The 27,957-nt window shown below is 40.3% G+C and overlaps 1 protein-coding gene across 1 annotated transcript in view; it reads right to left on the bottom strand.

Moving 5' to 3' along the window:
- LOC109934875 (protein sel-1 homolog 3) overlaps positions 1-27,957 on the bottom strand; it is a 54,135-nt gene that overhangs the window by 6,450 nt on the left and 19,728 nt on the right. Inside the window, exons 5-15 of the mRNA XM_048601810.1 lie at positions 26,377-26,492; positions 26,084-26,142; positions 21,147-21,279; positions 18,031-18,166; positions 16,448-16,606; positions 15,725-15,945; positions 10,160-10,339; positions 6,839-6,958; positions 5,244-5,384; positions 4,911-4,973; positions 3,330-3,506 (exon numbers count right to left, since the gene is read on the bottom strand). Of these exons, the coding sequence (XP_048457767.1) occupies positions 3,330-3,506; positions 4,911-4,973; positions 5,244-5,384; positions 6,839-6,958; positions 10,160-10,339; positions 15,725-15,945; positions 16,448-16,606; positions 18,031-18,166; positions 21,147-21,279; positions 26,084-26,142; positions 26,377-26,492 (1,505 nt within the window). The remainder of the gene's footprint in view (positions 1-3,329; positions 3,507-4,910; positions 4,974-5,243; positions 5,385-6,838; positions 6,959-10,159; positions 10,340-15,724; positions 15,946-16,447; positions 16,607-18,030; positions 18,167-21,146; positions 21,280-26,083; positions 26,143-26,376; positions 26,493-27,957) is intronic.

Here is a 27,957-nt window from a genome sequence, read left to right as displayed (position 1 = left end):
TCTGCGAATTACTGTGAAATACAAAATCTTACCACAAACACATATGAGATCCAAAAACTGTTTTTAAAAATCCATAAAATGATCCTGTTCCTTTTCCCAATTGGTGAGACAACATCTGTTGAAAAGCGATGGTTGGACAAGATATTTGAAAATCATTCATGAGCATTATGATCAAACAGCAGATGGAGGATAAGTGTACTCAGCAGTGAGATGCACACCCATCTGACTGATGTTTGTAAGTAAATGCTGATTTCTAATAAAAGCATTATTAAAGTAATAGTTATGTGAAGCACTTCCTTAAGTATTATATTGTAATCCAGTTTAATTGGGAGCTCTGTCATAATTAATCCATTTGAAAAGATGTCCTCAAGTGGAAAAATCTGTGACTGACAGGCTATGACTAGAATAAAGATGGATCTATTAGTGCATGTTGAGAGTTTCCTGCATTGTGCATTGTTCAATAAAGAAGCAAAAAAAGGTACTTTTTGAAATAGAAAGCCTTTTCATGATATTTCAAGTGACACGTAAACCTGAAGACCACCAAAGAGGTTTTAGTGAATTAAAAAAGATGGTCAAAGGATGCTACGTGGATTTTATGTTGAAAACGTACAAATTCCTTCATACAGCCCAATCATTCCATATCATTTAAAAGTTCACATTTCTGCAGAGTGGATACATCAAACAAAGGAATGACTAAAATTATGTGTAACGCAAACAAACTCATGAGATAAATGCATGTCATAGCCAGCTCTTCAAGTCAGTTTTGCTGCTGTATGAATTGCCATTGCCTGCAAACACTTCTGTGATCAGGCCTTTTTTTGCACATTTTTAGCCCAGACTCGCAATCTTGGTGACAGCAGAGAAGTCAGTGTTGCTCTTCCTGCAGAAGACTGATGCTTGCTGGTCACAACAGGCAAAGAGAGGTCACGCCAATTTTTCATATTAGCTGCTGTGTACACAATTTTTAGAAGATTTTAAGTCTTGCGGTGGGTGAGTGAGTGGGAGGATACATGGGTGGGTGAGCGGATGGGAGGGTATATGAATAAATGAGCAGTTCGGTCAGGTCAGGAGAGTAGTTCTGAGAGGATTGGGCTGGGTTGGATTGGGTTGGTGGGACTAGCAGTCAGGAGGGGTAGCTGGTGCTGGGAGAGAGATTCAAGTCAGATGGAGTTTGGCATTAATTCGGTCAATTTGGGAGATGGTTGATGGTGATGGAAGAGTCAGATGGGGTCGGGTCGGTAAAGTTGTGGGGAATTTGGGTCAGGTCGAGGAGGGTACTTGTTTCAGGTTGGGAGAGAATTCGTCATAAGACCATTAAAACCATAAGATGTTTGAGCAGAAGGAAGCCTTTTGGCCCACACATCTGCTTCACCATTCAATGAAATCATGGCTAATCTGATAACCCTCAACTCCACTTTGCTGCCTTTTCCCCATAATTTTTCACATCCTTAATGAGTAGAAATCTGTCTCTCACAGCCTTTATTATACTTAAGAACTGAGTCCCGACAGCCCTCTATGGTAAAGAATTCCACAGATTTTCTACCCTCTGAGAGAAAAAAATTCCTCCTCATTTTTGTTTTAAATGGGTGACCCTTATTCGGAGATCATGGCCTTTGGTCCTAAACTTTCACACAAGGGGGCAAATCCTTTCCCATCTACCTACCCAGTCCCCTAAAAATCTTATTTATTTTAATATGGTCACCGGTTATATTTTGAAGTCCAAAGAGTACAAGCTTGACCTACTCATTCTCTCTCCATAGAAAATCTCTCCATTCCCAAGATCAACCTAGTGAACTTTCTCTGGACTTACTCCAAAGCCAGTATTTATTTCTTCCCTTAAATTAGGGAACCAAAACTGTACAGTTCAGGCTGTGTGATTGGGGTGGGTGGTTGTGGCGTTCAGATGCTTGGCACCGGCTAATCTCTGAATTAAACCAGGTATTGATAAATATGCCAATTCCAAGGTAATTACACAGGGAGTCCTGTGTCTCTAGCTCTGAGCTCAGTGGGGGAGATACATACAGACAGTCCCTTGTAGTGGAAATCAGACCACTGAAAGCTTAAACTTTCCTGACAATTTCAGCATGTGGGTGTGTCTGTGTGTGACAGCAATTTTACAACGTATTGACACACATCTCCCAAATTAAGGCCAAATTTTAATAATACAGAAACTGGTAGATCTGGGCCATAATCTATTAATAGAGGAAAGGAAATTAGATTTAGCTATTCACTGGAAATATCTAATCACTCTGTGAAGGGGTACCAAAATATAATTGTGACAACTTACGGTTATTACATAAATTGAAACCAGTTATAATCTGACCTGAATCATTGTGAGTCAACATTTACATTGGCATATGCAATTTTGGAAATTCTGCTATCAAAATTTCACTGATACGTAAAAGAGGATAAAGAACCAATGGAAATAGGTGACAGGTTTGACTTTACCAGGCACAATCTTAGAATAGAATAGAACAGAATCCCTACAGTGTGGAAACAAGCCCTTCGGCCCAAGAAGTCCACACCGACCCACACAACATCCCACCCAGACCCATCCCCCTATAACCCACCTAATCTACACATCCCTGAACACTATGGGCAATTTAGCATGGCCAATCCACCTACCCTGCATACCTTAGGACTATGGGAGGAAACCGGGGCTTATTAAATGATGCACCAGCTAGGAGCCACATTGCACACTCCCGCTCGCACTTCTTCACATTCTTAAGCCTGTGATAACACTTATACTGCTGACATTGTAGTGAAGTTCTCCCTGACAATTTTAAGAAAATGCAACAAGACACCTTGTGTGGCTTTGACTTTACAATATTGAATAATTGCAGCACATGGGCAAGCACACAGCAACATGATTTCTGGCTGGAGAGTCTCTGTTCTTCAAACGTGCACTGATCTTAAAATAGAATCTACAACTTGACCAGATATAGCAAAACTATTTCTGGTGCAGGAGAGTTGGTTATGGGTCAGAGATTGAATTGGCAAAAATTCAGGGGACAAACAAGTTATGTTTAAAAAAAAAGATCAGTTGTTATGATATGGAAAGCACTGCCTGAAAGGATGATGGGGACAGAATCAATATTAACTTTTGTAAGAAAATGAGACATATACCCGCAGGGCCAAGGGAAAGAGTAGCAGGAGTGAGAGGCATAAATCGGATAGCTCTATCAAAGAGGTTTTATGATTTCATAAGGGAGATTGTAAAGGAATGAATAAATGCAAGATTTTAAAAAAATAAACAGAAGTATAGTTTGGTTTTGATAATGAAGACATGAACAAGATAAAGACGTGGTCAGAAATTTGCAGATATTTACCTCGTTTTTCACAGGTTTGCCTGGGTACAGTCCAGCTTCATACATCACTCCAAGATTATGTGACGCATCCAGATTTCCCATTTTCATTGCTTGCTCCCAGTACTCCACAGCTTTCACGTAGTCCTTCTTAAAGGTTTCATAGTACCATCCCAAACCATTCAGCGCTTCATGTGATCCCTGAATCAATTAAAAATTAACTTTAGACATAATTCATTTGAACATAATCATGTATTTACACCATCTTATGTTTCAATAATGATACAGTGGGCTTGAAATACAGCCCTTTCCTCTTCAGAACATGGGGCTGGATATCATGTGCCAATGTTGGATGAGGTTTGGGCAAGGCGGGCATGTATTATTGGGTGAGTGGCTAGCACACCACCTCCCACTCACTTAAGCTTACTCCCCATGATACAGAGAGTGGGAGGGCACCAGAATTAGCAAAGCTTATTAAAACCTCAATTGACTCCAATATTATGTTGCTATGCCATGAAACAGTTGGCACGATATGGGTCAATCCTCTCCATCAAACTGCTTTAACTATTAGAAGGGAAGAAGGCTGCTACCATTGGAGGGTGCCCCTTGCCCATCAGTGGCAAATCCTCCTGAGGAAATAGCAACTCCCCTGCCTTCCTACCTACCCATAGAGCGAAACCCACATCCACCTTTCAAAGTATTGAAATTCCATTTGCCCAAAGCCCTGGACTTACTTTCCTTTGGAATCAATGGGGCCTTCTTCGTGGGTCTGCCTACAGACCTAGCGGCATCCAGTGCCTATTTCGGGCATTGCTGGGGCCGCTGAAGCTGCCGGCCAATCAAATAGGCCAGCAGCTCCCAGGGCAGATCTTCCTCCCAGTGAGGGGCAGAAGTCCCAACAGAAACTCACTCAGCTCACCCAGAACACTTTCCTGTTGCAGGACTGACTGGCCAGTCAGCTTGCTGCTGATCTTCCTTCTAGGGTGCTCCCCTGTACAGAATTTACAGCCAACAGTTTCAGATCAAGTAAATTAATGAAAGACTTTTGTTTTCAGTTCAAGAAGGATCAAATCAAATTAATTTTCCTAATCTGAGAGCATATCACCAGCAATAATGAAAGGCCAATAGCCCAGCATTAATTTGGCACCCTCACTTAGACAGATAATTAGAACAGACTGTGTGAAATATGAATAATGACAGAATTCTGGGGAGAATTTGGAACTCGCTTGGAGTGTTTGAAGCAAATAGCACTGACATATACAAGGGAAGACTTGAAGCATAATGAGGGGAAAGAGGAATACAGGGAAATGATGGGAAGAGATCACAAAAGTTGCAAGAAGCTGGTATAATGTATAAATCCCAGGAAAACTAGTTAAGGTGACTCACCTGCTTCTGTGTTTTAGATTTAACATAATTCACTGCAATACACAAAGCTGTTCAACATTTACGAGTACTTTGTACTGTTCTAATGGAATGCTCGGCCTATATGCTGAATGTTAGCACTAATAATTACTGCAGGATTCTCAAATCTTACAATGTGAAATTAAAGTAGATAAATAAAAAACGTTTAGCAATGCACATGTTTATGTTGTACAAATATCTTACCTTAGAAGCAGCTTCATTGATCAGTTTTAAGCCTAATTTTGTATTTTTTTTCACTCCTCTGCCCTAAAAGTAATTTAAATCACAGTAGAGTGAATATACTAAATGAGGGTTAACTCAGTGTTATAAAAACAGAACGTACAGAAAAAAACTGAGCAGGTCGCATAGGACCTGTAAAGAGAAAAAGAGAGTTCACATTTCAGATCTGTAACTTCTTGTCAGTTCGCAGAGTGGTTTAACTCCAAAAGAAGCAAAATAACTGAAATCATTTATAGAGTAATTGAATCCAATATAAGTGAGAAGGAATGTGGAGTAGTCTAAACATGTGATACCTACCTTGAAAAGAAAAAGTCCATACTCGTACAATGATAATGGGTCTCTTGTCTCTTCTGCACTTCTAGAATACCATTCCAAAGCAGCTTTCACATCACGTGTGACACCTTGCTGTCCCCAGTAAAGCATTCTCGCGAGTTTTTGCTGCAAGTGTTAATTAACTTTATTTGGCTAGAATAGGACAACTAAAATTTTTAACTAATTTAAATGTTATTTAAAGCATAGTTACAATACTTTTTCCATAGTATCTGATGAATTAAAATACAATATTTTTGTTATAGTTGAGGAACACAGAAATTCAGATTTCCTTCCTGTGGTCAATTTATTCACAATCCTTTCACTTCACAATGTAGTTCTTCACAATCAACAACAACTTGTATCCCAAGACATGTTGATGAGGTAAAATCTAAAACATAGACACCAAGCCAATGGGGAAGATAATTGGACCAGGACCTCAATCAAAGAGGTAAATTGCAAGGAAGAATTTAAATGAAGGAGAGAAACGTGGAGAGGAAGACAAGATTTAGGGAGAGAATTCTAAAGCATGTGGCCTAGGCAGCATGACTGCCAACAGTAAAGGGAAAAGGATGAATAATGCACCAAAAACCATCTTCTGAGGAAAAGTGAGGTCAGAAAAGAATGGAGGATGAGTGAATGTTACAGAGTTAGGGAAAGGCAAGGCCATACAGGATTCCAAATATTAAGATTGGAGTTTTAATTTTTAACGTTTGGAGTCTGGAAGGAAGTGTAGTCGGCAAGAACATATAACGTGTGAGCAGGATTTGGTGCAGGATAGGATATTTGTCTGTTCTTCAGAATAGAGGAAGAAGACTCATAACACACTCAAAATGTTAACTCTGTTTCTTTTGCCACAGATGCTGCCAGACCTGGCAGACCTGGTATTAACAGCAGAGTTGTGGATAAACTATTGTGGAAAATGCACAGACAGCTAGGAGGGCACTAAAAGAGTCAAATCTGAAAGTGCAAAAAACATCGATGAGAATTTCAGCAGTAGGGTGGGATCATATGGGTGGAGGTAGGTGTTCTCAACCATCAATCCCCAGGGTGGGAAAATGTAAATCTCTTTTGACGATATCGCAGTGGAAATGGTAACCCACAAATCACCTACAAATCAGAAATCATCAGATTTGATGCCTTTCATGTTATATAACACCAAGTACAAATATGCAGTCAAAAGAAGAATAGCCCTGCAGAGGATAACTCTGGTTTAAATGTCTGATCAGATGGCTTTATCTTTCACTCCTCCCTCTCTCAACAATAGATACTAGTTTTTTATCTAAAAGGTAATTTGCAATTTACCCAATGCCTTTTGTTTACACTGGTAAAATATCATGATTCCACTGAGTACTTCCTCTTAATAAATCACCAAGATCAGTAACTTGCATACAGTAAATATCAGCACAAATTCACGTCCACCACTCTTTAGCTACACTGAAGCAGTATAACATTAAATCAATCACAGAATCCAGTGCTTTTATTAAAGTAGCAGCAGTACACAGTCATGGCTTCTGATGATTCAGCAAAATGTGTGAATGAAAAAAATAAAGCAAAAATATTACAGTATATGCAACACATGCCTGAGCAAATGCATCCCCATGATTCGCCTGGTACCTGAGCCATAAAAAGAGGTCATCATTTTCTTTAGTTTGACTCTGTAAAGCTGAATCATCCATTAGCCGTATTGTTTCAACAAAAGCCTGAAAAGGTTGGAAATTATATTATTACAGGATAGGTTGAGACAGTCGTGGCAAAATAACATGTTGGAAAAATTTGTAACACATAAATAAAATCTCAAATTTCAGCAAAATTAAATTATACAAGACAGATGTTTTGTGTCAAAACAAATTGATAATATTCAAAGATAGTAGGAACTGCCAATGCTGGAGTCTGAAATAACAAGGTGTGGAGCTGGAGGAACACAGTGGGCCAGGCAGCATCAGAAGAGCAGGAAAGCTGACGTTTCGGGTCTGGACCCTTCTTCAGAAAATTGATAATATTGTTTTTTTTCAATTTATTCATTCATTCATTCACAGGATGTGGACATCACTGGCTAGGCCAGCATTCATTGCCCATCCAAAGGGCAGCTAAGTGTCAACCACATTACTGTGGGTCTGGAGTCACATGTAGGCCAGACCATGTAAGGATGGCAGTTTTATTGCCTAAGGACATTAGTGAACCAGATGTGCTTTTCCTTCCAATCGACAATGGTTTCATAGTCATTGTTAGACCCTTAATTCCATTGGGATTTGAATCTGGATCCCTAGAACACTGCCTGGGCCTCTGGGTGAACAGTCCAGCAATAATACCACCAGGCTATCACATTCCTATTATGTACGTGTACATATACATAATTACAATATTGATTCTCCTATTGGCTCAGAAGACATTGCAGACACATACAGCCATTTTCGATTGGGGAAAGTTACTCTGCAGATTGATGGCATCAGGTACCATGGGAGGAGGAGTCATTGATGCTTTAACTGGGGGGCAAAGCATAATGACGTGTGACATTACTAACCTGTAGGCCTGGCTTAAGGTTGTAAAGTCGGAAGATACATACTTAAATAAAAGGATTGGGTGGGAATGTGTGGAAGCTCAAACCTGATGGGGTTAACAGGCTGTGCAGAGGAAAAAACCACATGATGGTTTTGAGGTGGGGCGGGGTCAGCAAGATTTATAGGCTGAGCTTGTAACTTCACTTTGTGAAGTCTCCTATGTGGTCTATCAACCTTGTTCAAATCTCAAATGCACAATGGAAATGGAAATGGAAAATGGCTGCCACCACACGAAGAATGGGCTCTACTGTTGAGGCTCTTCGAGTGGCAATTGCATTAATCAGGTGCCTACCCAGTACAGGTTAAAGATATATTTTCCTCCCCACCCCTATCTGCCTTTCATAGGGACCGTTCTCTCTGCGACTCCCTCATCCACTCCACACTCCCCGCTAACCCCACTAACCCGACCACCCCCGGCACCTTTCCCTGCAACCGCAGGAAATGCTACACCTGCCCCATGCCTCCATTAAATGCAAAAAGCAAACCTTCGACATCAGGCATGGGTTCACCTGCACATCCGCCAACTTGGTCTACTGCATCCGCTGCTCCCGATGTGGCCTCTTCTACATTGGTGAGACCAAATGGAGACTCAGAGACCGTTTTGTAGAACATTTGCGCTCTGTTTGCGACAAACAACAACACCTTCTGGTCGCGAAGCATTTTAACTCCCCTTCCCACTCCCTGGGTGACATGTCCATCCTGGGCCTCCTCCAGTGTCACAATGACACCACCCGCAAACTGGAGGAGCAGCACCTCATATTCTGCCTCAGGAGCCTACAGCCCGATGGCCTAAACATGGACTTTACCAGTTTCAAAATCCTTGCCCTGACACAACTTGTCCATCTTCTCTCCCACTATCCGCCCCTCCCACCTCACTAACCAATCCCCACCACTCCCTACCTGCACTCACCTATCACCATCCCACCTACCTTCCCCAGCCCCATCCCTCCTCTCTGTTTATTTCTGAGTTCCCCTCCCCCTTCCCATTTCTGAAGAAGGGTCCCGACCCAAAACATCAGCTTTCCTGTTCCTCTGACGCTGCCTGGCCTGCTGTGTTCCTCCAGCTCCACACTGTGTTATTTCTGACTCCAACATCAGCAGTTCTTACTATCTCTAAATATCCATAATTCACTTTACAGATTTGAAATGTTAATCAATCCTGCTCCTCAGTCAGCTGCTGTCTCTGCATTTGTAACATCATGATGCCATTGGTCTCAGTGCAGGTACACATCTCCATCTGTGTCTTCTTTCCTCTCCTGCCCACCTCTTGCACTGGAGACTTTATTTCTATCAGTAAACCATAATTAAATACTCTCCTTACCCCTCTGCCCAAAATTCCGACTTTAACTCAAATTCTCAGAAGCTGTTTCTGTCTCGCTCACTCAGGCAAAGCCTCCCTCACTTTGACTGTGCGACTTACTCTAAAAACAGGTGACAATTTTCCTTTATCAGCCATCTCCAGGGTGATTTTTCACAGTGTAGAATTGTGAAATCTATTTCCTGCCTTGCACTATCTGAACTGCATAGTTGGACCTTAAATATGGTGGCAGTGGTGAGAACGCTGTAAGGTCCAGGCAGTGGTGAGCATTTCTGCCAGTGGTGAGTGCAGGACTGCATGAGATCAGGGCCAGGGAGGTATAGTTCATATTTAACAAGGTGAGAAGTGTAAAACTCCACAAGGAAACTCCCTAAGAAACACTACAAAACCTACACAGGCAAATTTCAGGACAATTCAACCCACTGTTTAAGAATATTAATTCCTCATAGCAAATGAAAGATTGTTATAAATTCAGGTAGGCATTGATTCTTAATACCACTAGCCACCCAACACCTCCCAATGCTTCAAATGTAAGTATTAAAAAATATGCACAATTGGTTGAATTTGGTTCACCTTCAATTAGTGATATCATCCCTTAAAGCACGTATTCATAACCATCAGGATTCACAACTTCAATATCAGTCCCCTTCTGAAAAACCTCTAAAGTATTATTATTAATTTTGATTTGGTTTTAATAATTCGTTTTATACAGCAATCTCTGATGTCAGTGAGGAATCCATCAACTACAAACTGCATCAATTCAGAAGTACAAATGTAGCCCATAACTTAGCTGCATCTAAATTCAGTAACCTCACAAAGGAAGCTGTCAACCTCCTTCTAAGCTGTACTCTGAGAAACATCTTCACAAATTGAAAAACAATTGAAAATATTTAGAATTCTTCAAAACTGATTTTTTAAAAGTTGATTCTGACAGTGAGATTTCCCAAATCAAATAGCATTCTGCAATCATTGAATTTTCAACTCCACATTTTATTGTGCGTCTTACTTAAGTCCATAATACCTACCTGTTCTCCATCAAATACATGCCGTTCATGAACAGTGTGTTTTGCAATGTTTGAGTAGTAACCATACGACATATCGTAGTCCAAGGGGTAACCATCAACACCTTGATAATGCTTATATCCAAGATGCATTAAGGCAAGTCTCTCATTTCCTTGTGCAGCAACCAGACTGTACAGCAAGCCCTGATGAAATATCAATGAAATTCTATTTTTAATGGAAGAGTGATTACAAAAATGTATTTCAAGAAGTTGTATATTACCTTTTCCCTCATAAGTTTTCCCTCACTGAGCTAAAAAAACAAGCAATCGAGAGATTGATCCCTAGGCTTTGTACGTACGTTTTTGATGACTGACAGATTATTTAACTCTGTTGCAAACAGAAACATATACATGTAACTTCGGGAAAAAGATACATTCATGAATTAAAACCTTGCCAAATAATGACACGTAAGATGAGGCAAGGGGCTGAATTTTACAGGTGGTGTGTAATTTGCAGACATATTCGGGTTGGTGTGAGTCCATGCAGGCATTCAACGATATGGCTCATTAGAAATTCATATGTTCATATGTTGAACATAAACAATAGGAACAGAAGTAGGTTACCCAGCCCTTCAAGCTTGCTCCACCATTCAATGAGATCATGACTTAAGTTCTACTTCAACACCACTTTCCTGCACAATCCCTGTATCCCTTGATGTTTTGATATGTTAAGATCTATTAATCTCAATCGTAAACATACTCAAAGACTGAGGTTCCACAGATTTCTGTTGCAGAATATTCATCAGATACAACATCCATTGACTCCGTCTATAATTCCCACTGCCTCAGGAAAGCAACCAATATGATCAAAGACCCCTCCCACCCCAGTCATATTCTCTTCCACCCTCTTCCATCAGGCGTCACATATAAAAGTTTGAAAAACGTGTAAGAACAGATTCAAGAACAGCTTCTTCCCTGCTTTTATCAGACTTTTCAACAGACCTCTCAAATGTTAATGTTGATCTCTCTCTGCACCTTTTCTGTGGCTGTAACACCGTATTCTGCACTTTATTCTGCTATCTGATGCACTTTGTATGGTACAATCTGCCTGTGTAGCACACAAAACAACACTTTTCACTATGTCTTGGTACATGTGAGAACAATAAATCAAATCAAATCAAAGCTTCCTTTGAGTGAAACTTTTCCTAATCTCAGTCCGAAATGGCTATCTTCTTTTTGTGAAACGGAGTCACATAATCATACAAATAAAGAGCAAGAATGGGCCATTCAACTCCTTCAGCCTGTTCCGCCATTCAAAAAGATTACGGCTGATCTGATTTTAACCTCAAATTGTAACTCTCGCCTACCCCAGATAACCTCTCACCCAAAAAAAACTTTCAAAAGTTTATCTATCTCATCCTTAAAAATATTCAAGGACTCTGCTCCCACCATCTGTTCAGGGAGAAAGTTCCAAAGATTCACATCACTAGGAGATCTTTTTTGGCCTCATCTCTGTTTTTAATGGGTGATCTCTGATTTTTAAACAGTGATACCCCCAGGTCTGAAATGTCCATGAAGGGGAATTGCAAGGTTGAGGCTCCTGCCCCTTACCTTGCCCCAGTTGCAATCATACTCTCCTGTCCCTGAACACTGAGCAAATCAGATGATCTAACCTTAAGGGTTGTAAATGCCTCCTGGTACAAAGAACCCAGGTAAAACTTTCCCTGGCCCTGATGCATTGCAGTGTCTGTAGTTCAGCTACTAGCTCATAACCTTTGATTTAAGCTGCTCAAACCTCAGGCATTCATTTCAGATGTGCTTGCTCTGGGTCAGTCTGGGCCAATCCAGAAACTTCAACATGCTGCAAACTTGATACGCCGCCTGACCTTCCATCTTAATGTGTCCTAAGGAATAACCTAATTATCGTTTTCAAATTTATGTTTAGTTATGCTTTTATATATTTTATTAATCTTACTACTGTGCAATGAATTTTTTTTGTTTTGTCAATTTGTGAGACAACACTTGGCAAAGTGTAACATTCAGTAGTACACACTGTTCTAAGGGTACTATACTTGACTGTCCTAAAATATTACTTCCATTCCGTTCTGCACAGCAATAGTGATGAAGGCCTGCTGCAAAGGTCATAGCATCCCTACAGTGTGGAAAACAGGCCCTTTGGCTCAAAAAGTCCACACCGACCCTTAGAGCATCCCACCCAGACCGATCACCCTATAACCCACCTAATCTTCACATTTCAGAACACTATGGGCAATTTAGCATGGCCAACCCACCTAACCTGCACATCTTTGGACTGTGGGAGGAAACTGGGGCACCCGGAGGAAACCCACGCAGACACGGGGAGAATGTGCAAACTCCACACAGACAGTTGCCCAAGGGTGGAACCTAACCGGGTCCCTAGCCCTGTGAGGCAGCAGTGCTAACCACTGAGTCACCACGCTGCCTAGTTTCAATAGATCTTCAGTTCGGGGTGACTGAATTGGAGTTTAAAGGTGATAGCCAGTGAAACTGGAAGTCATTGCTCAGTGTGTGTAAGAGAGACAGTGTGAAAACAATGGAGACCCTATGTTAGACAGTGCTCCTATTGGCTGTGGTGCTAATGACGACTGAACTGTGCAGGTTTGATGAAGTTGGTGCTAAGGGAACTCCCAGAATAGTTCATAGCTCCGTGCAGTGAGGACTTAGGGAAATCCAAGCAGCTGTAAAAAGTCTGAAAGGTGCATACACACAATTAATACTTCAATGTAGCAGAGTAAGTTTGAAAACCCGCAAGTACAATTTGCTTGCATAACGGAGCCAGATTAGAGCTCAGGAAACAAATCCAAGGACCATGCTAACTTGGTGAAGCTTGCTGTTTGTCAAATCTAGAGATGTGTTTGTGATTAAGTAAAGTTTCCTGAAGAATCTGGATGACATCAGTCCCTGGAAAGAATGGCAAACAACAAGAACATGAGCAGTCATTGAGGCAGCCCATGGCCTTTGAGGGTGTTTCAAAGCTAGGTCATTAAATGTAAAGAATCATAATCCCTTGTGAAGTTTAATACCATTTTTGACCCTCAGTGTTAATAACATCTGGGGGAATTGCTGAGTAATCCACAGGATCTGTTTGACAGCATTTACTATTTGATATATTCTGTGGGGTATTCGACCATAGTTGCCCATATTTGCCTCATGTCAAATTTGTGATGTTAGAACACAAGCCTGATAGATTTAGAATGTACAAAGAGCAATCTAAACCAATACTCATTGTATGTTTGTTTCAGCTTTATTTGTAACAACCTAGCTGTTCTTTATTGAGGAAAGAAACCTGGCAGAATTGTTTCTGACGTTAAACAAGATACAGTCTAAAACTTCCATAATTAGCCCAATCACCATACCGTTATGAGGAGTGACGTAGTGGGACTAGAAAGGAAACAGTGTTCTCCAGTTTCAATCACATAACCCTGTTCTATCTGGTCTATAGCTTCAATTATGTCTCCATGTATGTAATATAATCATCAGTCAAGTGAGACTTGTTTACCCCTCTCTGGAAGCACAGCTTTCTGTGATCTGGACAGATGCAAGGACATCTCTTACAGCATGGATATTTCTCAAAGTAATCCTTTTCAATGCATCCAGAGAATATGGAAGGTACACAAAGTTATTTGCACTAATTTCATATTCTCACCCATATGTTGAAATGTAGTATCAATGGCATAAACTATGTTGCAATTCTGTAATGGGCTGCAGTACGTTTTGTTATTTCTAAACACATTTTCAAATTAGAGCCTTGTGTTTTGCCTTGCTACTGGAATACATTAAATGCACTCTCAGTAAAATCCATTAGAAGGCATCAGTGCCTGCTATAATTTTAACTTGGAAATGGAAAGGATTGGAAATGAAGGAAAATACATATTTAAAACTCCAAACTAACCTTCAACATGCTCCCTTTTGGGTTTAATCTATTTTGCTAATCAATGTGTTCAGAGATGTTATTACATGCCTTTTGGAGCACGTGGGACTTGAACCCTGACCTCCCAGTCTAGGAGTAGGGACATTACCACATTGCCACAAGAGGGCAAATCAAGGCTGCTTCACACTGGAAGCAAAGCTTGATTTCAGAATGAGTTAGGAACTAAAAATCATTTGGAAAAAAAAGTTCGTTCTTTATTATCAGAGATTATTATCAGTATTAACACAAGGATGTTGGGATATCATTGAAATCACAAATTCAGGCAGTCAGGAGGTGGGAAAAGAATTGGATCCATGAGGTCTATGCCTTCAATGCCCTACTTGTGGGGAAGAAGCATCTGGAGCGTATCTTCAAAGTCCAACAAGATTACCCCTCCCTTTGGACCCCCCATCAGCTGACACCACACTAATGATCAGGTCACCTCAAGGCTGTGCTGGACAACTTTCAAATTGATCAACCTTGCAGTTTTAGGGGTCAATACTTCCTCTGTCGAAAAATCACACCCACTTGCCTGACTTCCAAGGACATCTGACTAACCACCAACCCATAAAGTCAGACCTGGTTTCAGCTCCCCCGGCTTCCATCCTGTCTGCTAGTAACTCATCTGTCAATCTGGTTGGCTGTCAGGCAGGAGATGTTTTGAGAAAACTATGAAAAAGGCAACCTGCAGTTAAATTCTACAAGACAGCTGGATCTGGTAAATTCATGACTTAGACTGCTCTGTCTAAAAATCACCATCACTTTATCCCTACCCCGACCTCCCAGTGCTCTTTTCTCAGCCCCAAGGAAATCTTCCTGAGAGAGATGTCAATCTGTGGCATGTTCCTCTGGAGGACAATGCTCAAACCTCATGGTATTCACTCATTCAAATATGAATTAGGCAGATTTCCAGGAGAAAATATGATTATCACATATGCTATACAAGTAATTTGAGACATGGCAAGGTAAGTGTAGCATATCTGGGAGAAATAGCTGACTTTTGACAGCCAGGATTTTCATCCCCACATGTCTGGATCTGATCTAGACTAACTGACGGAGACTCATTGCTATAATTAGTCAACAAATGCTAGCATAGTTACAGGCAGCCCCCATGTTGCAAATGGGCTCCATTCTGGAACCCCTTTGCAAGTTGATTTGTAGACAAGTTGGAACACAACTCAGGACAATATAAAGCAGCCATTGTAAGCACAGAAAATGTACATATGTCAAAATTTTAAATTACACCACTGCATAGGATTGCAGTTCTAAGTACAAGAATTTGCAAGACAGACTCATAAATTCCTGTGCATAATATCACTTGGGTCTTTTCTTGTCCAGTAATTCTTGTTTTTTTTAATGGAGTAAAGATCTTAGGAAGTATGTCAAATCCACATTGACTTAACAACAAATCAAGATAGGCTTTAGCTGTCAGCCACCATCAAACAATAAGAATATGATTTTCATCCTGTCAATGTAGAGTTTCAAAGCAAGCTCACAACGGTGCTGTTAGAACTGCCTGCCTGCTGTTCAACAATTCATTAAGGTGAAATGAAAGAAGAGAGAAAAATATTTTTAAAAATACAAATAAATGGACTTTTCATTTTAACACAATTAATGCAATCAATGGCCATTTGTTTTACCTGTAATGGTTGTTTGTCCACACTTAGGCCAGTCTCAAAAATGACAGCCAGGAAGTAGGCTGCTCTGTAGTAACCACAGCAGCTAGCCTTCATGAGTGAAGTGATCAGGTGGTCAATCTGCTGGGCACTCCCTGGACGAACAAGAATCTCCATTGTCTTCTGAAAAAGTTTCTCGCCAACTTTAATGAGTGTAGATTGTAGATTTGGTGAATGAGTGAAGTCTAGGCACAAGATCACAACAAAAGATCTGTAAAAATGCTGAAAATTGTATAAAAAATGAAATCTGAATTTTGGAAATTAATAAATTAATGATGACTATTTCCATTTGGTTTCCCCTGTAAACTGCTAAGTTATTCCAATAATGTTGGACTGATTATCTTACAGATCAATGGTTGGTAGGATACAAATAATTTTATCCATCATTTTAACACAGCCATTACCTTAATAAGAATTTAATGAATAATCATTCCATCTGTCTTCACATAAATGTCAGGGTAAATTCCTTTCTAACATGAAAAGTGCTCAATTTTATTGCAAAATTTAACTTTTCATGACAAATTAGGAATATTTTAACATATAGATGTGATGTGGGATTTTTGAGTGTGTTAAAAAAACTACTTAAAGGATGTCATTTCTGTAGTTTGGAGTGGATTGAATTACATTTCCAAGACTGACTGCCTATTTTGTTTTTATTTTCTCGTTAACAAAACATTTTTCATTTACCTAAAAGTGGCTCTGAAGCCATTGTCTGAAGTAGATCAAATAAAGTCTTGTATTTCTTCTCAGTTCTTTTCCCCCAAGGATATGCTGTACATTTTTCTTCATCATAGTTTTTTGGTCCATATTTTGTGACCAACTCTAAATAATAATTGCTGTTCTGATCTGTAAATAAATCAAATTATAATCACTGGTAAATTGTGAAGAATATTCCATTACGAATGTCTTCTGATAAAATGTATAAAATGTACCTTGGCTAGAACCTATTGTGTTCTGCTACGTTTAGGATTTTAATTAAACTCCTTTTTTATTTGAATCATTCCGTGGGAAAATAGCAGGAAATTTTTATCACAATAGCAATTTCAGGACTGATACCAGAGGAATGAAAGGGAATAATAGTTATACAATTAATTCATTCAAAAACAAATTTAACATCTGTAGTATATGGAGAGTTAATGTCATAGGTAGTCTTCAAAACATTGATATGAATGCATTGGTACACAGTGTTATATGCTGGAAGCCAAAGAATTTGCAAATACTCACTAGGAACAGATTTAAAAATCTAGCAAGAGAAGTATTTCAGCCAAGATCAAGGCTTAAAAGGCAAAGGCAGGAGACAGGGTTGAGAAACATACCAGTCATGATCGAATGGGGAAGCAAACTCAATGGGCTGAATGGCCTAACTCTGCTCCTATATCTTAGATCACAAAACTATAAGTTAATTCTTCTGTCAGTACTGGAATGTACCTTTGTAGGATGATGAAAAGTTCCACATCAAACAGTTACTTAGAACTACCCATAAATTAGATAAGATCCACAAGAATCAAAATTCAGTCAATTCAATGAAAAGGAACCCCTGCACAAACTTTAAAAATGCAGACATTTCTCCTCCTTATTGACCATGTCAACATACATTTCAAAATAAGTTTGTCACTGAAATCTAGACTATCATCAAAATGCCAGGGCATAATGGTAAAATCACTACACTAGTAATCAGGAATACTATGTTAATGCTCTGAGGACATGAGTTCAAATCCAGCACTGTTGCGAATGTCTTGAGATCTGAAGGAGAGTTATACTGGACTTGAAAACATTAACTTTGTTTCTTTCACCACAGATGCTACAGGACCTCTTGAGTTCCTCCAACATTTTCTGTGTTTGTTTCAGATTTTCACAGTAATTTGCTTTTATTTTAGCAAAATCTATGTGAGTGAGTGAATTACTGTAAATCATCTCCTGCTTTTATCCAGCACAGAAAGCATTGTCCCTTTGCCTTATAAAGTCCAATTATTATGGGCCATTTTAAGAACTAAGTCTCCAAAACAAATTTACTGAACATCTAATTTTATACATATGTCTTCGATGTTGGCCTCCTGGTGATGAGTAGTACTTCATTAGAACCTATAATGCGCAAATCCGTAAACCATTAGCTTCTCATTACAACATCTAGTTAGCTAATGAGTTCCTCTGCATTCAGATTTTATGAAATGATTGATATATTCCATAATGATTGACATTTCTTTTGCATACATCTAAGAGGGAGTATAATTTCATTCCCTGATAAGGTCAACAAACTTAAGCTTACTTACTCAAATGCTGTAACTTTTTGTGCAATCCAAGGCTATGGAAATACTTCATGATAAGTGTAGTGAGATATTTGCATTTCTTATAGTACTGTTCAATATGTTTATGGATTTCATGATCAGTTACAAGAGGATTTGAAATCTGTAGACATACAAAAGATATTAGGTTTGGTAAGGTAGCAGTTGAACTTGCATTAAAAACAAACGTAATGATACAGAGTCCACTTGCTCATGTCACTATGCATTGTAACCTCTGACAGTAATGAGGTGAGATCTTCAAACACTGCACAACAATGGATAAATGTAATTCTGCTGAATTATCAACAAAAGGCCACATTAAAAGTAATAAAACATCGCAAAGTACTTCACAGGAAGGTTGTCAAACAAAATAAACACCGAACCAGGGAAGTCCATTTTAGGGTAGATAGCCAAACATTTTGCCAAATAGATCTTAAAGGAAGCAAATGAAGTCGAGAGACAGAGAGGTTTAGGCAGGAATTACAGAGTTTAGGGCCTGGGCAGCTGGAGGCGTGGCCAACAGTGATGGAGGATTGAAGTCAGGGAGGCTCACTAGACCAGAATTACCGGAGTACAGATCTTTCAAAGAATTGTGGGCTGAACAACATAAGGACGAGGCTATGGTGGTGTTTGAAATCAAGGATTTTAATCAAATTTAAGATATTATTTGACCAGCGGTCAGTGTAGGTCAGCAAGCAAAGGGCTGATGGGTGCACAGGTCTTGGCCTTGGTGTGAGGAAAGATACAGTAGAAGAGTTTTAGATGGTCTCTGATTTGTGGAGGTTAGAACATGGCAGACTAGCTAGGATTATGTTGAAATAGTCAAGAGAGGAGGTGACACATACATGAATGAGGGTTTCATCAACAGATGCACTGAAGTATGGCCGAGGCCAGGCAATGTTGCAAAGAGGGAGGCATGAGGATCTGCAAGCATTATAGCATAGATTCACGATGAGAAGCTCATCTTGGGAGTTAGATATGATAAAATGTTGTGTACAGTGGCTCAATTTCAGATAGTTACGAGGGAAAGGGGTGGACTTAGTAAGAAGTGAATGGAGCTTGATTGGAGGCCAGAGGCAAGGATTCCTATTTGTCCATGCAGTACTGAATGTTGTATATGTTGTGACTGTTCAGTAAAAATTATAGTTTTGTACCAAAAGTAATAACTTTGCTGCCTGGAATCTGTGCTTTTACCATCAGCTTACCAAATTCAATAAGAGACAATTCCTTTCCCATTAAACTCTGTTCTTCTGCAAAGTCTTAATATATGTTTCTGGGATTGGAAGTATAGGGAAGCTATAGGGAAAGGCTAAATAGGCTGGGGCTTTTCCCTGGAGCATCAGAGACTGAGAGTGACCTTATAGAAGTTTATAAAATCACGAGGGGCATAAATAGGATGAATAGTTAAGGTCTTTTCCCTGGGATAGGGGAGTTCAAAACCAGAGGTCATGGGTTTAAAGTGAGAGGGGAATGATTTAAAAGGGACTTAAGGGGTAATTTTTACACACAGAGGGTGGTCTGTGTATGGAATGAGCTGCCAGAGGAAGTGGTGGAGGTGGGTACAATTACAACATTTAAAAGGCATCTGAATGACGTATATGAATAGGAAGAATTTGGAGGATTTGGGCCAAATGTTGGCAAATGGGACTAGGTCAGTTTAGAATATCTGGTCGGCACGGACAAGTTGGACTGAAGGGTCTGTTTCCATGCTGTATGACTCTATGACGCTGAGTCAGAAGTGTGATAGAACGTTCCCCACTTGTCTGGATGGGTGCAGCTTTGACAACACTCAAGGAGTTTGACATCATCCAAGAAAAAGCAGCCCACTTGGCACCACATCTACAAACATCCATTCCCTGCACCACCAATGCTCAATAGCACCAATGTGTACTATCTAAATGATACACTGCAGATTTTCACCAAGGATCCTTAGATAGCACCTTCCAAGCTCAAAACCAATTCCATCTAGAAGGACAAGGGCAACAGGTACAAGGGAACACCACCGCCTGCAAGTTCCCTTCCAAGTCACTCACCATCCTGACTTGGAAACACTTTGCTGATCCTTCACTGTTGCTGGGTCAAAATCCTGGAAATCCCTCCCGAAGAGCACTCTGGGTCAACCTACAGCATGTAGCATGGAAGGTGATGGCCTCGTGATATTATTGCTAGGCTCTTTAATCCAGAGAGCCAGGTCACGCTCTTAGGGCATGGGCTCGAATTCTGCCACAACAGATGGCAAATTTGAATTAAATAAACACCTGGAATTAAGAGCCTAATAATGAACATGAATCCATTGTTGATTGTTGGAAAAACCCATCAGCTTCATTGATGTCCTTCAGGGAATGAAACTGTCATCCTTACCGGGTCAGGTCTACACATGACTCCAGACCCACAGCAATGTGGTTGACTCTTAACTGCCCTCTGGGCAATTAAGGATGGGCAATAAATGCTGCCTGGTCAGCCAGCAATGCCCTCATTCCATGACTGAATTTAAAAAAATTGTGGACTGCAGCGGTTCAAGAAAGCAACTCATTATCACCTTCTCAAGGGCAACTATGGACAAGCAATAAATGCTAGTCAGCTGGTATAGCCCACATCCCACAAGCGAATAAAGGAAAGCTAAGTAAAGCTGCAATCTGATAAGGGAACTCTGAGCAGGTCAGGTAGTACGTACGGAGAGGAAAACAGAGTTAATGCTTCCGAACCATGATCTCCATTAGGACAGACCTGAAACATTAACTCTTATTCGGTGTCAGCACATGCTGTCTGAACAACTGGGTATTCCCAAAATTGTCTGATTTATCTCAGATTTTCAGCAGCTGCAAAATTTTGCTTTTGTATTAACTCTGGGTTTATGAGTTCCTCTTCCACAATATTCTTGAAGCAGCTCTGTATTAATCTCCATAACATTATTGGTGAGTGACTAGTAAACAAACAGATCCAAACATTCTGAGTTCTGAGGAAGGGTCACCGGGACCTGAAACGTTAACTCTGATTTTTTCTTCACAGCTGCTGCCAGACCTGCTGAACTTTTCCAGCAAACTTGTGTGTGTGTATGTGTGTGTGTGTGTGTGTGTGTCACATGCTTGCAGTTCAAAATTTACCTTTTCACTTGTTAGGGTGACTAGTCGGTATAACTTCACAGGGCCAATGAATCCTTCAAAACCACGTACATGATTGCTGCCTCCAAGCACATAGTATCCAACTGAATCGTTGTGATGAACATCTTCAGGATAGCTGGAAAGCAGCACAAGATGAAGACCAGTGATGTTTACATTATTCTAAAGAAAAAGAGGTTAAAATGATCTCATATTTCATACTGTGCAAGCTGGATACGTAATATAGATATCCCTTACACAGAATTTCAAGAAAGTTGCAATTTAACTTTATTCAAAATTAAAGTAGAAAGTAGAAATTGAGTATAAAGTATAAGTATATTCTATCTTAAAGTATAAAGACAACTGATTCTGAATGGTTTCAGACACAGTAGGAACTGCAGATGCTGGAGAATCTGAGATAACAAGGTGTAGAGCTGGATGAACACAGCAGGCCAAGCAGCATCAGAGGAGCAGGAAAGCTGACGTTTCGGGCCTAGACCCTTCTTCAGAAATGGGGGAGGGGAAGGGGATTCTGAAATAAACAGGGAGAGAGGGGGAGGCGGATAGAAGATGGATAAAGGAGAAGATAGGTGGAGAGGAGACAGACAGGTCAAAGAGGTGGGGGTGGAGCCAGTAAAGGTGAGTGTAGGTGGGGGGTTAGCAAGGGGATAGGTCAGTCCAGGGAGGACGGACAGGTCAAGGGGCGGGATGAGGCTAGCAGGTAGGAGATGGGGGTGGGGTTTGAGGTGGGAGGAGGGGATAGGTGGGAGGAAGGACAGGTTAGGGAGGTGGGGACAAGCTGGGCTGGTTTTGGGATGTGGTAGGGGGAGGGGAGATTTTGAAGCTTGTGAAGTCCACATTGATCTGAATGATGATTTTTTAAATTATTCAGTCACGTACGTGGGTATCGCTGAGTGGACCAGCACTTCATGCCCTTCCCTAGTTATCCTTGAGAAGGTGGTAGTGAGGTGCCTTCTTGAACAACTGCAGTCCGCATACTATAGGTTGACCCACAATGCTCTCAGGGAGGGAATTCCAAAATTTTGGCACAGTGACAGTGAAGGAATGGCGATATATTTCCAAGACAAGATGGTGACTGGCTCTGTTTGCTCTGCTCATGTCTCTGTTGCCTTTGTCCAAGATGGAAGTGGTCGTGAGTTTGGAAAGGGCTGCCTCAGGATCTTTAGTGAATTTCTGAAGTGCATCTTGTAGATAGTACACACTGCTGCTACTGAGCATTGCTGGTGGAGGGAGTGGATGTTTGTGGATGTGGTGTCAATCAAGGGGGCTGCTTTGTCCTGGATAGTGTCAAGCTTTGTGAGTTTCGTTCCATGCAAGTGGTGAGTATTCCACCACATTCATGACTTCTGTCTTGTAGATGGTGGACAGGCTTTGGGGACTCAGGAGATGGGTCAGGAGTATTCCTAGCCTCTGACTTGCTCTTGTAGCCACTGTGTTTATGTGGTTATTTCAGTTGAGTTTCTGCTCAATGGTAACTCCAAAGATGTTGGTAGTGAGGGATTCAGTGATGGTAACTGCATTGAATGTTAAGGGGTGCTGGTTAGATTGTCTCTTATTGGAGTTGGTTGTTGCCTGGTATTTGTGCTTAGCAAAGCCTGGATATTTTCCAGACCTTGTTCCATTTGAACATGGACTGCTTCGGTATCTGAAGAGTCGTGAATGGTGCTGAACATTGTGCAATCATCAGCAAACATCCCCACTTCTGACCTTATGATGGAGGGAAGGCCATTGGTAAAGCAGCTGAAGATGGTTGGGCCTAGGACACTACCCTGAGGAACTCCTGCAGAGATGTCCTGGAGCTGACATGACTGACCTCCAACAACCACAGCTATCTTCCTGTGTGCCAGGTATGACTCAAACCAGTGAAGAGTTTTCCCCCTGATACCCACTACTTCCAGTTTTTTTTACGGCTCCTTGATGTCACACTCGGTTGAAGTTGGCCTTGATGTCAAGGGCTGTCACTCTCACCGCACCTCTGGAATTCAGCTCTTTTGTCCATATTTGAACCAAGGCTGTGATGAGGTCAGTAGCTGAGTGGCTCTGGCAGATCCCAAACTGGGTGTCGCTGAGCAGGTTATTGCTGAGCAGGTGCTACTTGATAGCGCTGTTGATGACACCTTCTATCACTTTACTAATGATTGAAAGTAGACTGATGGGCTGGGTTGGATTTGTCCTGCTTTTCATGTATAGGACATACCTTGGCAATTTTCCATATTATCAGGTAGATGCTTGTGTTGTAACTGTCGTGGAAAAGCTTGGCTAAGGGTGCGGCAAATTCTGAAACACAGGTCTTCAGTCCTATTGCCAGAATGTTGTCAGGGCCCGTAGCCTTTGCAGTATCCAGTGCCTCTAACCATTTCTTGATATCACATGGAGTGAATCAAATTGGCTGAAGACTGGTATCTGTAATGCTGGGAACCACTGGAGGAGGACAAGATGGATCATCCATTTGGCACTTCTGGTTGAAGATTGCTGTGAAAGCTTCAGTATTATCTCCTGCACTGATGTGTTGGGCTCTTCCATCATTGATAATGGGCATATTTATGCAGCTTCCTCCTCCAGTGAGTTGTTTAATTATCCACCTTTCATGAGTGGATGTGGCAGGACTGCAGAGTTTAAATCTGATCTGTTGGTTGTGGGATTGCTTAGTTCTGTCTATCACTTGCTGCTTATGTTGTTTCGCATGCAAGTAGTTCTGTTTGGTGGTTTCACCAGGTTGACACCTCATTTTTTTGTTATGCGTTGTGCTGCTCCTGGCATGCCCTCCTGTACTCTCCATTGAACTAGGGTTGATTCCTTGCTTGACAGTAATGGTTGAGTGGGGTATATGCCAGGTCAGGAGGTTGCAGATTGTGCTGGAATACAATTCTGCTGCTCCTGATGGCCCACAGTATCTCATGGATGTTTTAGTCCTAAGTTGCTAGATCTGTTTGAAGTCTGTCCCATTTAGCAACTCTGTGTTGTCATAGGAACTTATTGGCAATAAAAACCAAACTCCAGCCTGTGGCTGCATAATGCAATGACAATAGAGTTGCTACCTAATCAGAGCAATCAATCACTATCAATCATTCTGCAACAGACCCAGGCATAACCTTGAAAAATGTCAGTGGTTGACAGATTTGGAAATCATTGGTTCAAGATCACTTGTTTGACCCTAGCACATTACACTTTACACTTGTGTCTAATGTTACTTAATACGTTGGACTCCAAAGCACTTAGGGGTTATTCGTTGTCATAATAGTGAGTTCAGGCTGTTGAGTTCTATGTTTTGCCTTGTTATAGACCAGCCTTCAGGGATTTCTCTATTTTTTTCCTCTGACACTATGGGCTGAATTTACCTACTTGGCTAAATGTTCTTCGAACGAGATTCATGGCACATCCACAATGGCCAATGTAAAGTTCTTCTGCACACTCTCCAATGCATTTGCATCTTTCCTACTATGTGGCACCTGCTAGTGTACACAATGCTCCAGTTGTGGTCAAACTAGTGTCTTGTACATGTTCAACATCATCTTCTTGCTCCTATACTTTACGCCTTTATTAATGAATCTGAAAATACTGTATGCTTTATTTATTGCTCTCTCCACCTTCAATGATCTATGCACAAATACACCCAGGTTCCTCTGCTTCTGCGCCCCTTCTAGAATTGTATGACCCATTTTATCATGTCTTTCAGTGTTCTTCTGACCAAAGTGCATCACCTCATACTTGTCTGCATTGAACCTCATCTGCCACCACTTCACCAACTTGTCAATGCCCTTTTGCAGTTCTACACTATCTTCCTCTCAGTTTACAATTCTGCCATCTTTAGTGTCATCTGCAAACTTGGAAATTGCCTCCTGCACTCCAAGGTACAAATCAGGAAAAGCAAGGTTCCCAATACTGAGCCCCACCATAAACTTTCCTCTAAATCAAAAAATATCCATTGACCATTATTCTCAGCACCTTTTCCCTTGTGATGGTAATTGTTTTAAGTTCCTCCTTTTTTGTAACCTCTTCATTAGCTGTTGCTAATGAGATGGTTTCAGTGTCCTCATCATGAAAATTAAGGCAAAATATTGATTTAGTGTCTCTGCCATTGCTGTGTTCCCCACTATGAACTCCCAAGTCTTGTCATCTAAGGGACCAATGTTCACTTTAGCTACTGTCTTCTTTTTTATATGTTTATAAAAGCTTTTGCTGTGCATTTTTAACATATTTTGCACAAGTTTTCTTTCATAATTTACTTTTGCTGTTTTTATTACTATTTCACTAACCCTTCATTGGTCTTAAAAGTTTACCAATCCTCCAGCCTGCCATTGAGTTTTACACTATGGTATGCCTTACTTTTTGCCTTTATGTTATCTTTAACCTCCTTGTTTAGCTATGGATGTTTCCTCCTTCTTATAGTCTTCCTTTCTCTCTGGAACATATTTTAGTTGGGAGGAGTTAAATATGTCCTTAAATGCTAAACATTGTTCATCAGTGATTCTACCTTCTTGCCCTTCTGTCCTCAAATAACTAAGAACAAATCTGTTCCTCATGCCACAATTACCTTCGTTTAACATCAGAACATGAGCGTGGGACTTTGGCTCCTCATCCTCAACTGAATTTGAAGTTCAAGCATACTGTGATCACTCATCCCTCGATGATCCTTTATGATGAGATCATTCATTAATCCCATCTCATTATATAATATTAAATCAAGAATAGTCTGCTTCCTGGTTTTTTCCCCAATATACTTCTCTAACAAACAATCTAATTTTCTCAGATAACTCTCTGATTGACAAGAAACAACACAACTGATGCACATCATTGCATTTCTCTTTCTTGTATACAGAAATATTCAAAATATTGAACTGTTATTGACTGTACTATTAAGAATAATGCACTAACAGCAAATTAAGTCCTAAAATAACTTGTAATTATGTATTTTAACTTACATATAAAATGCATCTTCTCTGTCTTGCAGATTTTCGCCATAGCTGACTGACAAAATCATCTATCAAAAAAAGTAAATAACCAAAAGATTGTTTTGAAAATCATTATTCAAAAAATTTTTCACTGAATTATTAAGTTAATATTTGAGTAGAGTGGCTTTGCTAGTTGCTTTGTTAAGTAGACATGTTATTTATTCTTACTGGAGGGATGGAAACAAGTTACATATTCATTTAGAGGTAAGAAATGTTCTCATTAAAATAAATGAATCCCACATTAGTAAAGACACATCACATACCGTTCTGTCATGTAAGGTGAAATCCAATCGACACCATTGTCTCAATGACAATTTGAAATTTGACTTTCCTGCAACATACATTCCTGAGGACAGCATCATCTGAAAGTGAATATTACCTAAAAGAAAACCACAACATCACAGAATTAGCAACGTACTGGAGCTTAGATATCCTGTGGACGAACGAGTGGCCTATAGACCCTTTTTTTTTAATGTACTGGCTTAGCAAGCTGGTGATCTAGTCAGAAGATAAAAACCGACAAAATCAAATGTGTTTATTAATTTTCTATCTACATCCATGGATATTCCACTTAACACTTCAACATAAGGGGGTATTTCTAACTGCTTTCTCATTACTCACTCAATCCACATTCCCTCGGACACATCAATGCACCCTTATCTCTGCCTGAAATTATTCGAGTGCTGTTTGTCAGCCGTTGCTGTGTCCAAAATAGCCACTGTGTTTGGCCATATAGCAACAATGTTTGCACTCCAAAAATATTTTCGCAGTTGTAAAGTATTCTGGGACATGCTGATATGAAAAGTACCACATAACTGCAGCATACTGCTCTTGTTCTCTCTCTTCGGCTACAGACAGTCGGGCTGCCAACCTTTTCAGTACTGAATGGCCTCCTGTCAGCACATAAGCCTCAGAAACCTTCCTGCCAACCTGAATTGGTCTGGACTCTCAGAGGCAGCAACTTAATCCCTTCCAGGATCTTGCCACCATTACTTCCAGGTTCCGGAAGTAATGCTGCTGATGGGGCTTCAGGCCTTGAACAAAGACAAAGCCGCACCACCCGCGTCCCCAACCTGAAGTCAGTATTGAAGAAGGAAGCCGGGTAACATTATTTCCTCAATTAATATCAACAACCATACCGTGGATGAACCAGGCATTTGTCTTATTACTGTTTATGGAATTCTGCTGTGTGCAAATTAGATATCCCATTTGCCAACGTTATAAAAGAAACTACATTTGTGCGAAATAATTTATACAAAACATTTTGAAATATTTTGCAAGAACAGAAGTTGCCACTGCAAATTCTTCCTTACTTTTACCTCTGATCCTATAAAATAAAAGTCAACCTCCAGGTCCCTCATGAACTTCCTTTTCAACTTCTGTTGTTAAAGTATTCATGCCACTGTTGACTTACTGCTTTGTCCCTGCCTTATTTTCCAAAATACAGTACAAACAGCCAACGTTACAAGTTCAAAGGCAGCAGACTATGATACACATTGTTCAAGATCAAACTCTCTGCCAAATGCTGTATGTGACTTAACGAGCTAAAGGTTCATCACCTATTTGTTTCCCAATCAAAATTTTTTAATACTTCAGGATCAAACTAGACACGGATGAGCCAAACATTCCTTTTCTATTACTGTTTGAAATCCTACACAGGCACACAGTGCACATACAGTATCCACTTCAATTCTGATCTCAGTTCAAGATTTAAAAACAGTTACATTTGAACTACTCATGCAGTTTCAAATTACACACAGTGCAGATTTTGTCAAATACTATAGCCAGTTCAAGTTGGCATGTTCCATTAGGCGACTCTTTTTCAATACTTCTATCTTTGCCTC

Source organism: Rhincodon typus, chromosome 1 (genome assembly GCF_021869965.1).
Source record: "Rhincodon typus isolate 14 chromosome 1, sRhiTyp1.1, whole genome shotgun sequence".
In the NCBI taxonomy this organism is placed as follows: Eukaryota; Metazoa; Chordata; class Chondrichthyes; order Orectolobiformes; family Rhincodontidae; genus Rhincodon; species Rhincodon typus.
This window is presented reverse-complemented; position numbering and strand designations above follow the sequence as displayed.